The sequence below is a fragment of the Polistes dominula genome, unplaced genomic scaffold (genome assembly GCF_049000335.1).
Source record: "Polistes dominula isolate Pdom_NZ unplaced genomic scaffold, Pdom_raw_medaka contig_31, whole genome shotgun sequence".
Lineage (NCBI taxonomy): Eukaryota > Metazoa > Arthropoda > Insecta > Hymenoptera > Vespidae > Polistes > Polistes dominula.
In genome coordinates this window covers 8378422-8392380 of record NW_028300925.1, presented here as the reverse complement: position 1 = coordinate 8392380, position 13959 = coordinate 8378422, and the positions used below count along the sequence as shown (strand labels likewise).

Below are 13959 nucleotides of genomic sequence, written 5' to 3'. Positions count from 1 at the left end.
AAGTATCTCATCGTTTTCTACGAATCATTCCGTCTCTTTTTCTCAACCGATCGTCGGCTTCCATTCATAAAAAGATCTTGGTTCTCTCATCACGTATCCCAAGAAAGGCTAGAAAGAGACAAACATATGTGTAAGTATGTATTTCGATCGATGCCAAGATTTCGATCGTTATATACAAACTTAGAAAGAGAGAGAGAGCAAGATGAATGTGAATTTTGTTCGGTTCTTTTCTTCTTTATTTCTTTTTTCTTTTCTTACCTGCCTCGTTTTTCGCCTCGACTTTGTTTAACTCTTCTGAATGTTTACCTTCACACCTTCTCCTTTTAAAAAGAAAGAGAAAGAGAGAGAACGTCTTCATTTTCCTTGTTCTTTTTTTCCTTTTTTCTTTTTCTTTCTTTCTTTTTTAATTTTAACGTCGTTCTGTTAAACGATCATCATATTGTGCTAAACGATCTCTTAACGAAGCCTATTGCTATTTCATTTGAAATGCACACGTCAATGTGTTTGCGTTTTCAAAACTAATGAATTGTCAATAAATTATGCGTTATGAGTTGGTTGATCATGAATTTCGAATATTTTTTTTTTTAACGTTTTCGTGCTTTTTTCATGATTGTTGATTAAAAATAATGAAAGGGTGGGGCGATATAAGGGAAGTAAAAAGAAAAAGAACGTCAGTTGTTCGAAAGACGTCAGAAAGGAGAACGTCAACCTGTAGAGAGAGGGTGTTTCGTCTCGCCGACATCATCATTTCTGTTTGCATTATGAGCCGAACTGTACTTTTACGTAGAAAGATACCGCGAAACAATGCAAGACGCGCGTGCAAATATGGGCGCGCACTTCAAATGGGACATTCCAATGTTTCTCGGTATTCCTTCTACCCAAAGAGAACTCTATATGGATTCGGACGATAGCCTCTAGGTTCCTTTGCATTTTTTTTAACTATTAAATTTATTATCAATACGTTTCTTTGTATTTTTTTTCTACTATTAAATTTATTATCGATACATTTCATTAATCATCAATGATATTAATTTAATATGTTTTTTTTTGTTCCACAACCCAATCATTTAAAAATAATTTTTAACTTGAAATTGACTCATAGTGTTTAAATCTAACCCAAAATTTTCAAGAAAGAGCAAGCGAAAGATCTAAAATATTTCGATCAACTGTAATATCTTTTCAAATATATAATATTGTTAATAAACAATCATGGAGTAGTTTGAAAATGTCTAATTAATTTAAAATTTATAATCAAGTTCTTGTGGCTTTAAAATTTAACAAAAATTACCGTTAAAAAATATCTCTTGTAAGGGTAATTAGTAATAAAAATCATTTAGGAACCATTTCCGATCCACTCAAAGAGTTTTGTTTAACTCTGTATTTTATGTTCATTGTAAAAAATTACAAATTTCTAAAAAAAAAAACGTGTATACAATATTATTGTTGTCCCATTTAATCGCAGGAAGTTTAAGTGGTATCCAAGATAACGTATTAGTTGGTATCTTATTTAATGAGATAATCTCGTATAATGTTTTTTTCAGACCCAAGGCAATGGTCGGAAGCAGCTGTCGCCCACTGGTTGCATTGGGCTATCCGTGAATTTTCGTTCGAGGGTGTGGCCATGCAACCCTGGCAGCACATGACCGGAAAACAGATTTGCGCTATGGGAAAGGAATCCTTTTTAGCACGTGCCCCAGCCTTCATGGGTGACATTTTATGGGAACACCTTGAAATGCTGCAAAAAGGTACACGTAACTTTTATACCTCATTCTAATTCTTATTCTTCTTTTCGTTTTTTTTCCTATGAGGATACACTTGCATCTACTTTTTTTCTGAAACTATTTTTGAATCTACGAAGAAGTTAATCAATGTACGAGGGCATATATATATATATATATATATATATAACTCCCACTAAAAGGGTGAAAACGTCGGTAGAAAAAAAAATCAAAATCTATGGGATGAAGATAAATCGTTATAGCACCTTAGCACCTGTTTTTCCGATCTTCTTTTTTTACAATAGATCCAACGTGACGACAAAGAAACTATTCAATGTACCAGCAATGTCGATCATTGACAAACTTCTTCGTAAACTCATAACTTCCACGAAATGTATGAAAACGCGTTTAAAAAAATAAATAGAAAAATATCTAGAAAAACGTATACATATTCACTCAAACATATGTGTGTGTGTGTGTATGTGTTTCAATACACGATAGATGGTTAGATGCAGGAGTAACAGGAGCAGGATCGGTAAAAACAGATCGAATTTCCGTAAAATCGCAATATCACGGCAGGTACGCGGACAAAGGACAATGACGAAGGGGAAGTACTACTTCCCCCCTTCTCCCTCTCCCTCCTGCTTCTACTCCTCCTCCTCCTCCTCTTCATTCTCCTATGTACATTGAATCGACGTTCAGAGTTTTTATTCGAATGAAGGATAGAATGGGGAAGGAAGAAAGAATTACGAGACGAAAATGAAGAAGTAGAAGAAGAAGGGAAAAAATAAAAGGAAAAAAAAGAGTGTATGTATGTGAGAGAGAAAGAGAGAGAGAGAGAGAGAGAGAAAAGTTTTTCGGTATAGAAATTCTTATTCCGGATATCCTGCAACCAACAGAATAGCCCCGTGCCAATGTCTCGGCCACTTAGGTGCTTTTACAAGCCAGCAATTGAATACCCAAAGGATCCACTCGAGTTTCGATCTCTCGAGATCTATCGTTATCCGGTGATAGTAAACGAAAATATGAATGAGAATGTTTTGTATTAGAAAATAAAAGATTTGTCTTTTAGCATTTATTTTTATTATACCTCTATCGATCGTTTGTTTTATTTATTTGCTGACTCGTAGTTACTAACATTTAATAATAATAATATTATTTTCAATCAAATGATTTATTATTCTTTACTGAGTTCCATGTATTTGTCGTATTGAAAATATAGATAGAAAAAAAATGAAAAAAAGAGATAAGAGAAGGAGAGAATGAAATCGAATCGAAAGGAGGACAGGAAGCGTAGCTTCATCCATGATTTAACTTCCATCCAGTAAAGTCCCATACTTCCTTATCGATTATTCGACTTTTTCTATTCGTCATGCTAGAAAATTTACGTACTGCCTGTCTGTCATCCTTCTTTATCTTTCATTGCTTTTATTATTTGTTTTTTTTTTAATTTAACGTTTTGAGCTTTAACAAAAAATCTTGTATTTTTGTGTTTAATCATAAAATAAATTATTTCTATGTTAGACTCAACATTTTTCAACCCATCCATGTATTTCATGTTAAATATGACAAAATCAAATAAATAATAATAATATTAAATAAATTATAGAATCAGTATGTTGACAATTTTGTTAAATAATCTACTGTCTTAATTACCGTCTTAATACGTCTTAAACTGTCTTAATATATAAATATATATATATATAATATATATATTATATATATATATATATATAAAATTTGTTTAAAAATCAAACGTCATACATAATAAACATGATGATATTATGTTAAGAAAATTTCATTCATAGTCGAGTATATGTAATAATATTCTCATGCGTGTATTACGTTAATCATCATCATCATCATTATCACCTTCCACGATCATTTTAGATTCCCGCAAATGATCTATATGACTATGGATGTAATAAAGTGTTTATTCTAGAACATTATTATCCATAAAACATATATATGTATTTGCACACTACCATGACATACACCCGGGGAGCGTGGGTAATCGCTTTGATTCCATGAACGAGAACGGATATTAGGAAACCCGTTGTGTTGCAAAGTGAAAATAACAAATAAAAAAATAAAGAAAAAAGTAGAAACTGAAAAGCTGTATCCTCCTCTTATTTTTAAGCAAGCAAACAAGCAAGCACGATCGAGTCACGGTGAAACTTGCTGTTTGCTGCTGTTCCTCGCTGACCGAAGCAATCTGCGATCATCGCTGTTGTGTTATTGTTACCTCGCTTTCCTTCAATTTGTCCTGTTGTTACTGCAAACTTTTGCGAAATTACACCCCCCCCCCCCCCAACTAGAAGATTCTTTACTTTTGGAAAATAGAAATATGTTTAGGTTGTAATATATAATATATGTTTCTCTGTTTAATTAAAAAATATAAAACAGAAAAAAAGATTTCTTTCCAAATAATATTTGTTGCAATTTAAATATGTGCGTATACAATTTCAGGCCTATAAGATCTATCATCTTCTTTTCGTTTGGTTATTTTGTATTTCTTTTTTCCTCCATGATGTTCAGATTTTACAAGCTTGATAATTAATCTTTTTCTATTTCAAGCATGTATTACGCTAAAAAATATATATAAGTATATTTATATGTAAATCCCTGTATCTTCTTTCTTATGATGTTCACATTTAGAAAAATTGATTTTTTAAATAATAACAACGATCGTGGAACGTTTTACAAACTGAACAATTAATCTTTTTCTATTTAAAGCATATACTGTACTGAAAAAATATATATATATTCATATATACGTATGAATGTATATATATAATATATATATATATATATACATATTTGTTCACATCACAACAAAGCAACGTTTTCCAAGCAGGATAATTAATCGTTCCTTCTATCTCGAGCATGCTCCATTTTGTGGTCACCAATTGCGTCGCATTTATAACGCTATCATACTAAGATAAAAGTTCGTTTCTCGTTCTCGTTGACTTTCGTCCGACATTCTTCTCTCTTTCATCGAATAAATTAAAAAGACAAATTTTTTGTTAGACTTGTTTTAATTCTTCATATACTAATCGATGATCATTCTCATAAAAAATATATAATCTTACACGATTAGGGATATCTATGAAGAGTATAAAAAAAAAATGCTGAAAATAGAATACCTTCGTAAGTTTGAATGCCTTGAACTTGTGAATACCCTTCGGGATTCATTGGTTTGACGACGTGTTAAATTTTAAATTTAGATGTCGATACTGAGAAGGCCTCATTGGAGAATACTGCAACTAGCAACTTGTACGAGAGCGTATGCGTACCAGATTTAGGTGATTTTTTGGGATACCAAGATTCGTCTGGTCATCAGGATCACAAAAGTCCAGCTACGACACCAACAAGTTCTAACAGCACTAACTCGTCCGGCCAAACGCACGGTCCTACCACTCAAACAACAACCCCTACGCAACAACAGCCATCGTCCGGCGCAGTTTCTTTGGCCTCAAGACAATATCATAACGACGGTAAGTCGTTAGTTTTTTTTCCTATGTATAGAAAAAAAAATGCGTATTCTCATATTATTTATCTACATGTGTCAACGATGATAAATCGATTAGTCAAATGTGAATGATCTTCTCATGGAAATATTTCTAAACGATTATTAGAATTTTTTCCCGCTTTTCGATTCTTTTCTTTTTTTTTTTCTTTAATCGACCAGTCGGACGAAGGATGATGAATGAACGAAACGTTTTCCATTTATTCCTGACAGAATTAACTCTCGCAAATTTAAGAACGATGTTGCTGCCATGTTACGTCAGGCTAAGTGATAGGATCTCTCATTAGCATCGTCTACCGTCACTCACGCCTTCTTATTCTTCTTCTTATTATTCTTTTTCTCCTTATTTCGCAGATAGTATTGCACATATGCTATCAAGTTTGAAGAAATAACTCTCATTTTCATTCTTTCATTCGATCAAAATGACAATTTCGTTTTTGTGATTCTTCCATAAATTGGATTTCTAAATGTATATAAATTTTATTAAAAGATACATTTATAATTAAATCATATAAAATTTATTTTTTTATTTGTAACGTAACAATTAATAACAAATGTAATAAAAAATAATGAAATATGGATACGTTTAGGGAATAAAAACGGTGGTAAAATTGTAAATGATGTTTTATCAATGAAAAGAATTAAAAGGGAAAAAGAAAAGAGGAAAATAGTATCGAAGAGAGAGAGAGAGAGAGAGAGAGAGACGGAAGTCGAACGAAATAGAATGGAATAGCACGGAATGATGGAGAAGATTATAAAGCGAGTCTCTTCTACGCTAGCAGGCCAACAATTATCTAGTCTCTGGTCTAGGGGGGCCTTACGTCATTGCAACAGTGACCGTGGCTGAACGAGGGAAAGTCTGAGCGTGCGAGTAGCCCTCCTCCACCTTCTTCTCCTCATCACCCTCACCCTCATCTTCTTCCTCCTCCTCCTCCTCCTCTTGCTCCTCATTCTCTTTCCTCCCACACTGCTCGTTCACTCTTTGTACGCTTCACCGCGGACGATGAAGAAGACGATTCGCGAGTTACTCTCCAAACAACATACTTTGTTTCAACCCAACGCGATGATTTCTCATTCTTTCGGAAAGATTATGGTCTTTTATTTATATGTATATATATACATATAGTTAAGTATCTAACAGGTGGTTGGAAAACAAATATTATGTAATATCGCGATAAAGAAACAAGAAGAAGAATAAAGGAAACAAAAAAATATACGCAACTAGTGAAATAAGAGGAAAATTAAAGCTACGCAAAAAAATGGTTTCTGTCTGAAATCATTGTAGATATTAAATAGAAGTTAAAATGTATATACGTACATGAATGGAATTTTTAATCGATCGGATATGATCATAGATTGTTAATGAATAAAAGAAAGAAAACTTGCATATATATATACATAGAGAGAGAGAGAGAGAGAGAGAGAGAGAGAGAAAAGAAATGTTTTCTCGTTAAATAATTGATACTAATTCAAGTTAAATGCATGGCGTGATTAGAATCCTAATATCGAATCGGATTATTATTATTATTATTATTATTGTTATTATTTTAGTATCTAATTAATAATTGAATATTTCAATGATTTATCGTCGAACGATTTCATGGCCGTTCAATAAGATAATCGAGTTAAAAAGAACACCAAAGATTGCTGTTACTCCTTCTATTAGTGGTGAGAAAGAAAATAAAATATTATTAGAGAGAGAGAGAGAGAGAGAGAGAGAGAGAGAAAGAGAAAGAGAAAGAGAGAAAAAAGAGAGAATGATCAGAATGCTGTGTGGCCCATCGTGGTTAGTTAAAACGCGGTGGTTGCTTAACAAATAATCATTGTACTCGTCGGTACGATTGACTAAGCTTTCCCATAAAGGTACCAATGGCGTCACAATAATACGTCGATCCTTTTTTGGTTAGCGGGACCGACGTCGCGCTTTTAGAGCCTAAAGCAATGGTTTTCAAAGTGATACATCAATATATTATTGATTACAAAAATTCAATAATTAACTTCTCTCTCCAAAAAAAATAATAGAAAAAATCATCATGAAAGTGTAATTCAAATAATCGATCATTTTCATAAAATAATTCTAAACTGTAAAATCAATTCGAGCCGTTGTTTCAAATTAAAAGGAAATAAATTATTGGTGCGCGCGATTATGTTTATATATAAAAAATTAATGGTATAAGGATGGGAAGAAGGGTGGGTTATTTTAGTTATAAAAGTTTGAAAACCACTGGCATAGGGGCCACTAAAGGAATCGATTTTGCACGCACACGATACAGTAAGAAAGAATCGTCCTTTGTGCTGTCGCGTCTCCGAATGCCAGCAAGTTTTAATTTATACATACGATATATACAGGGTTGCTTACGAGCACGCGTTAGTTTTCTTATATGTTTGTATGTGTGTATGCATGTGTATGCGTGTGGTGTATGTATATGTTTACGTATGCGTATGATCGTTTGTGGGTCCGTGCACGTGCGACGCGACGCATGTACGTGACGCGAAGCAACGAACGTTTCTCGTCGTCGTCGTCGTCGTCGTTGTCGTCTTAGTGTAGTAGTCGTCGTAATCGTCATCGTCTTAGAAACAAGCTTCGAGTTCTCAGTTCTCTTCGATATAAAAAAATTTTCTAAATCTTTATCTTCCGTTATTATTATTTTTCTATTTCTAAGAAACTGTTCGTCCAATTTAACAATAAATATCAACTTTGAATAATTTAATATATATTATTATATATACATATATATATTAATTATTAAGTAATTTCAAATGTTATCAAACAAATCGTCTAATTGTTCTTGCACTTTTTATATAAAAATTAATTATACCTATATTAATATAATCATATACATTATTAATATATTAGTATTAGTTAATATAATTTTATATAAATAGATTGCATTATATACATAAAATTATTTTTTTGTATATATATAAATATTATTAATTCTTATACAAATATTATAAACAAATTTGATATATCAAGAGTAAAATAACGAATTTTTCTCAGAATATTTTGTTCTCGCTAGAAAGAGAGAGCGCGAGCGTCTCTGTTCTGCTGTGCATGTGTATGTTTGTATATATGTATGTGTATATGTGTGTATGAGAAAAAGAGAGAGAGAAAAAGGGAAAGAAAGAAAGAAAGAAAGAATCGAAGATAGAAAAAGGTTTTCTATCAAACGTAAGACGTGAGCCAAAAGGTGTAGGGATAGGAAAAGGGACGACGGGGTAGTTGGCGCAGGTTGTATTCATTCGTTCGTTCATTCATACTTCGTACTACAAAGGCTCGAGCTCATTCAGTACTCACGACACGCACACTCACATATCTCTCTCTGTCTGTCTCTCTCTCTCTCTCTCTCTCTCTCTCTCTCTCTCTCTCTCTCTCTCTCTCTCTCTCTCTATTTCTATATATGTATTTATTCTTTCCGTCCCTTTTCTTTTTCCTGTGCGTGTTCTTCTCTTCGATATATTCGCTTTCTCTTTTACTCATTCTCGACGTCTTCCTTCATTTTAATCTCTCTCTTTCTCTTTCTTTCTTATCCACGTATCTATATCATCAATGTAGTACATATAACACACCAACACATACAAATATATATATATATATATATATATATGTAAGAAGTAAAAGAAGAGGTAAAACGGGATTGGTTTGCGAACGAATAAGTAAGGCGGGCTGAAGAACTACGAAAAAGGAGGGTAAAATGTAAGCTCACATTACGACCGGAAGTCGTAGTAGAAGGGAGGCAAAGGGAGGAGCAGTCCTACCCCAATATATTCTTCTAAAGAGCGAGATAGTTTTATAATGTCCTCGAGTGCTCCTCCCTTAATGCATCCCAAAATGCATCCCCCTCTCTCCTTTTTTTTCATTTTCTTCTGGCGTATAGCAAAGGTATTGTTGCTCATTTCTAAAGGGAACAGGGAATCGTCGAGACGCCTAAAACGTATTGAAACTAGCTTAGAATAGAGAAGTGGCTACCGAATCTTCGTTCGTTTTATGTCCAACTCGTGCTGAAAATATGTACTCTCCAATCTCTCTTTTTTTCGTATATATATTATATATAATATAATATATATTATATATATATAAAAGCATTATATCATTCGTGATTCATACAAGTTGTCAGTTTTATTCGTACGTTCTTGCATTCGTTATAAAGATAATAATAAAAAAATGATTTAAAAAAAGTGTGAGTTTATTATCTACAATTTATACTCAAAAAATAATAATGATTCACGTTTTCGTGGTATATATTAAAAAGGAAAAAAAGTCAACAAATATTATAATAGAAAAACATAATACCACATAATATACTTGTCAAGATTCATTTCCGAGACCTAGTAAATGACTGATCGAGTGTAACTAACTGACAATAAGTAAGATGATCGAAAATGTAAAGATAAAAGGGCTTCCCAAAAAAAAGACTTATCCTCCCTTTCCCTCTATCAGTAAGTTTTAAATCAATGTATCAAGTAATGTTAAGCGTACATTCCACCATTCTTAATTAATTTTAATGTATTTATAATTTAAAATTAAACGAAAAGGCATAGATCATAAAAAGAGGGTACTTCTCGTAAGTCCCATCGTTGCTATCGCCACTGACAAACCTTAGTCTCTTTCTCTCTCTCTCTTTTCTCCTTTTTTCTCTCTATCTATGAAAGCATGGCACGAGGCTGAGGCGTAAGGGAAAGAACACTTCCGGTCCCCTCTACATCACGTGCGAGCCGCCGAACAGAGAAACCCCCTATTCCCTCGTCCCGCCTTACATCCGGCCTACGTCTCTCTCTCTCTCTCTCTTTCTTCCACCTCTCCCAACAGCCACGACTCCCTCTCAAAAATAGGCAAGAAGGGCCCCTTCTCATAGCGGCCGTTTCGTCGATGGACGGGAAAAGACGTGCCTAAGCTCTATATTAGTTCTACCCAAAAACGTGACCTTCTTCTTCTTACTATTATTATTATAATCTTTTTTTCCTTTTATATATATATATATGCACAGTAACTCAAAGCTCATAAAATCTGTCTGTTTGTCTGTCTATCCATCATTTATTCCATTTCGAACATCTGATTATTATTTCATTAAAAACCTATTCGTAAAATAATCATTCATTTATTTTCCAATATTCATAACAGATTAAACTAATTTCAAAATTTATATTTAAAATAGGATAAATAATTAATCAAATAATGAAGTATAGAAAATTCTTAAAATAAATATAAACATGGCGAGTCGGGGCAGGTGGATGAAAAAAAAAAAGAAAAGAAAAAATTGTCCTCCGAAGCCCTCCTAAGCTTTTCCAACGACTACACGAAACGAATTACCTCCACCTTTTGAGAGGGTAACAGTGGAAGAGGGTGGGAGTGAAGAAGCTTCTCTCTCTCTTTCTCTCTCTATCTATGTTTTTTCTCCCACCATAAGCAACTATTCCCCTCTTTCTACATAACATCGAGAGACTCACTTGGAAGAAAACGCGGCATGCAGCTGATAGCAGAACGTATGTTCATGGTGGGGATAGAAACGCTGTATATATATATATATATATATGTATATATACGATTAGTGCAAGAGAGATGGATGGAGGGGAGGCCCTCTCGAATGGAAAAGGGAAAGGGAGAAATAGAAGGAGAGGGAGAGAGAGGAAGAAGGAGCAAAAGCAGGCGGAGAGCGAGAGAGCGGAAACGGTAGGCCGCTTCGTCGCAGTGACACGCGCGCTCACGTCAAGTGGAGGACGCACGCGAGAGGAACCCTCTGAGGAAGAGTGCCTCTTCTCTTCTTTTTTTTTCTCTCTCTTTTTCTATCTCTCTCTCTCTCTCTCCTCTCTAATTCTTTTTTTTTCTTTTTCTTTATCCATCTATTTACCTTTCTCTCTCTTCCTCCCTCTCTTTCTCTCTTTCCCCCCAGTCTTTCTCTATTTTATACCCTCCTTCTTATTATTTTATTTATTTCATTGTTATTGAGAGAATGAAATGAATTGAAATTAAAAAAAAAGAAAAAAATGTTTGTGATAGAAGAAAAACTCGAAGAAAGTGTACGATTAATAAGTGTGGTCGATAACATGAGAAAACATAATATATCATTGTGAAAATATTTTCATCCTTGGAGTAAAAGTGTAATAAAAGTTTTCTATTATTTTGAATCGGATAGATTGGAATGAAAATTGTCTATGTCGATTGATACGATTCTGTGGTAAAATCCTCCTCGGAGGAGTCACACCTGTTGCGCGATCTAGCGTCGTAGCGCGCGCAGCTGGTGTACCGGGTGCGCTGCACCGGCGTTCGTTCGTTCATTCGTTCGTCCGTTAGTTTGTTCGTTCTTGCACCGGTCGAGCCTTCCAAGGATCACTTTTACTTATTTTTATTCTTCATCATTATCATCAAAAATTAAACGAGGAACTGGTGTTGTCGCTATGAAACATGAAGATTCGAAAATTAATCAGTGCAAGTGAATAAACATTTTGGATACTACTCTCATCGAAATGAAATGAAACTGTATAAAAATAAAAAGAAACAACTTACATAGAAGTATTTCTTAATCGTGTGTTATGTGATATGATATTTAAAGACGAGAAAAAGAAAAAGAAAATATTGAAAGTTAAAGTCTTGTTGTGTGGGAAGAGATACTATTAACGCTGTTAAATTTTGGATAATCTTATAAAAATGACATGAAACCGTATAAAAATAAAAAAAACAACATACAAAGAAGTCTTTCCTAATCGCGTGTTGTTATGTGGTATGCTATTTAAAAACGAGAAAAAGAAAAAAACTAAAAGTCAAAGTTAAAGTCCTGTTGTGTGGGAAAAAAATTGCGCTTTTAGCGCGGATGCTTTTTAGCGAAGAGGTCTTGTGGTGTTTGAAATTGGAGTTGTCAGAGAGCCGTGTCGTGGACTGGCCGGCAGGTTGCCGCCGCCGGCAGGACGGCCGTCACGGCGAGCATCGAGAGGATCGCGACGGGTTCGCGAACTTCTTCAGGTCAGGCACCGCACCCGCTGCCGGCCATCGTTGTCGGCAATTATACGACGACAACGACAACGAACGGGAACATATTAGAGACGAACCAACAAACTCCGAGTGCGGTAGCCTCGGCAGCATCCTCGGAGATGGTTCTTCATATGTTAGATACCCTGATGACGGGACACGAACCTTTTTATGCCGATTATCCTTCCTATCAGGAAGCTGATCCACTTACTCATACTCATCATCAACATACTCAACATCCTCATCATCAACATCAGCATCAACAACAGCAACAACAGGATGGATTACATCGTAACGCGATCTCATTGAATACTACCACTCATACACCAGGTTAGAATGAAATCGGTTTCTTAATTTTATCCGAAATTTGATGGGTTTTTTAAAACAGAATCCATATTTTTCATTTCCTTTGATCGAATCTTCCTTCGTATAAATGGATCTGAAATAGAAATATTAACAGAATGTAAATTGACAAATTGAATAATTGAATTATGTACTTAAAGTAAATGGTTAAGTTACTGTACTATAGATAGAAGAAGTCATAAAATACGATGATTATATATATCAATACTTTTTTCTAATTATAAGTAAATACCCGATAGATTCTTCTAATAATGCAGTTCGATAACTGAATATTTGTTTACTTATTTTTATTTCTTGCGTGAATTTAAACTAATCTCGTGTGACGTACGAGGACACGAAACATAATTAAGTTTAATCCTGCAAAGCGCATTCTTTATAAGTTTTAAAACACGTGACATCAATTAACGTAACGTACAAGATTACATTTTTCTCTATTAAATTTGAGGAAAAAAAGGATTAAACGATCAAAAGTCGTTGTTCGCATTTCGTCATAGAATAAAAATTTAAATTCTGATCATCGTAAGTTCGTGAAAGAAAAGATGATAAATAATACGAATGATAGTTCATATTCGATATTGCACTTTCGATATGCACCCACAATAGCTCGTAACAAAACTATATACCTCATTTTTAATGTCTAGATGTGTTTATACGCAATGCACATAGATTGCCGCATAAGGTGCGGCTCTCGTTGACTTGGCAATAAAATCTACCAAGCAAGGTCAGAATTACACGCTTCGTAGAGCAGGAGATTTCAGGCCGTAGTCTGTTCTATGTAGCTTATCCATCTGTAACGAGAGAAAAAAATAAAAAGAAGAGATGAAAAATACATAGAAAAAGAAAAGAAAGAAAGAGAGGGAAATGAAAATGAACAATTACTAATCGACAATTAACAATACGCAAGAAAATAATGAAAATCTTAACACACCAAATAATCGTCCTGTTTGTTCAATCTTTCTAAAGATATCAAAAATTTTAAGTGTTGAAAGTAATGAAACGAAACTCAAATAAAACGGAACAGAAGTAACATAAAAAAAAAATTAAAAAAAAAGAGAAATTTAGAAAAGAACCTTTGGATATAAATCGTAAGTTTTTCTTAGTCTCTGTTGTTGCGCGTGGTGGGGCGTTCTCTCTAATACATGCGACTCGGAGCGAATACATTTTAATTTAGCATAGTGGCGCGCGTACTTATGCACACATATTAAAAAGAGAGGTATGTAACACGGATATACATAGAGAGTGCGGTAAAGGTAGATTGTGGGAGAGTTCGCAGGTCAGCAGTCTACCGAACAATGTGCGATTTCGTTGCCGTCAGAGGACGACGTTTTTTATGAGCGCATCGCACAATCGCCTGGCTTCAACGTGCACACGTTGCACGCACTAAT

At 34.2% G+C, this 13959-nt stretch overlaps 1 protein-coding gene across 8 annotated transcripts in view; it reads left to right on the top strand.

The window, feature by feature from the left end:
- pnt (ETS transcription factor pointed) overlaps positions 1-13959 on the top strand; it is a 96955-nt gene that overhangs the window by 75565 nt on the left and 7431 nt on the right. For 7 of the 8 annotated variants that reach the window (XM_089171200.1, XM_015334814.2, XM_089171198.1 and 4 more), the window contains 2 exons: positions 1542-1745; positions 4946-5215. In XM_089171200.1, the coding sequence (XP_089027326.1) occupies positions 1542-1745; positions 4946-5215 (474 nt within the window). The remainder of the gene's footprint in view (positions 1-1541; positions 1746-4945; positions 5216-13959) is intronic. The other variant, XM_089171199.1, reaches the window with a different exon arrangement.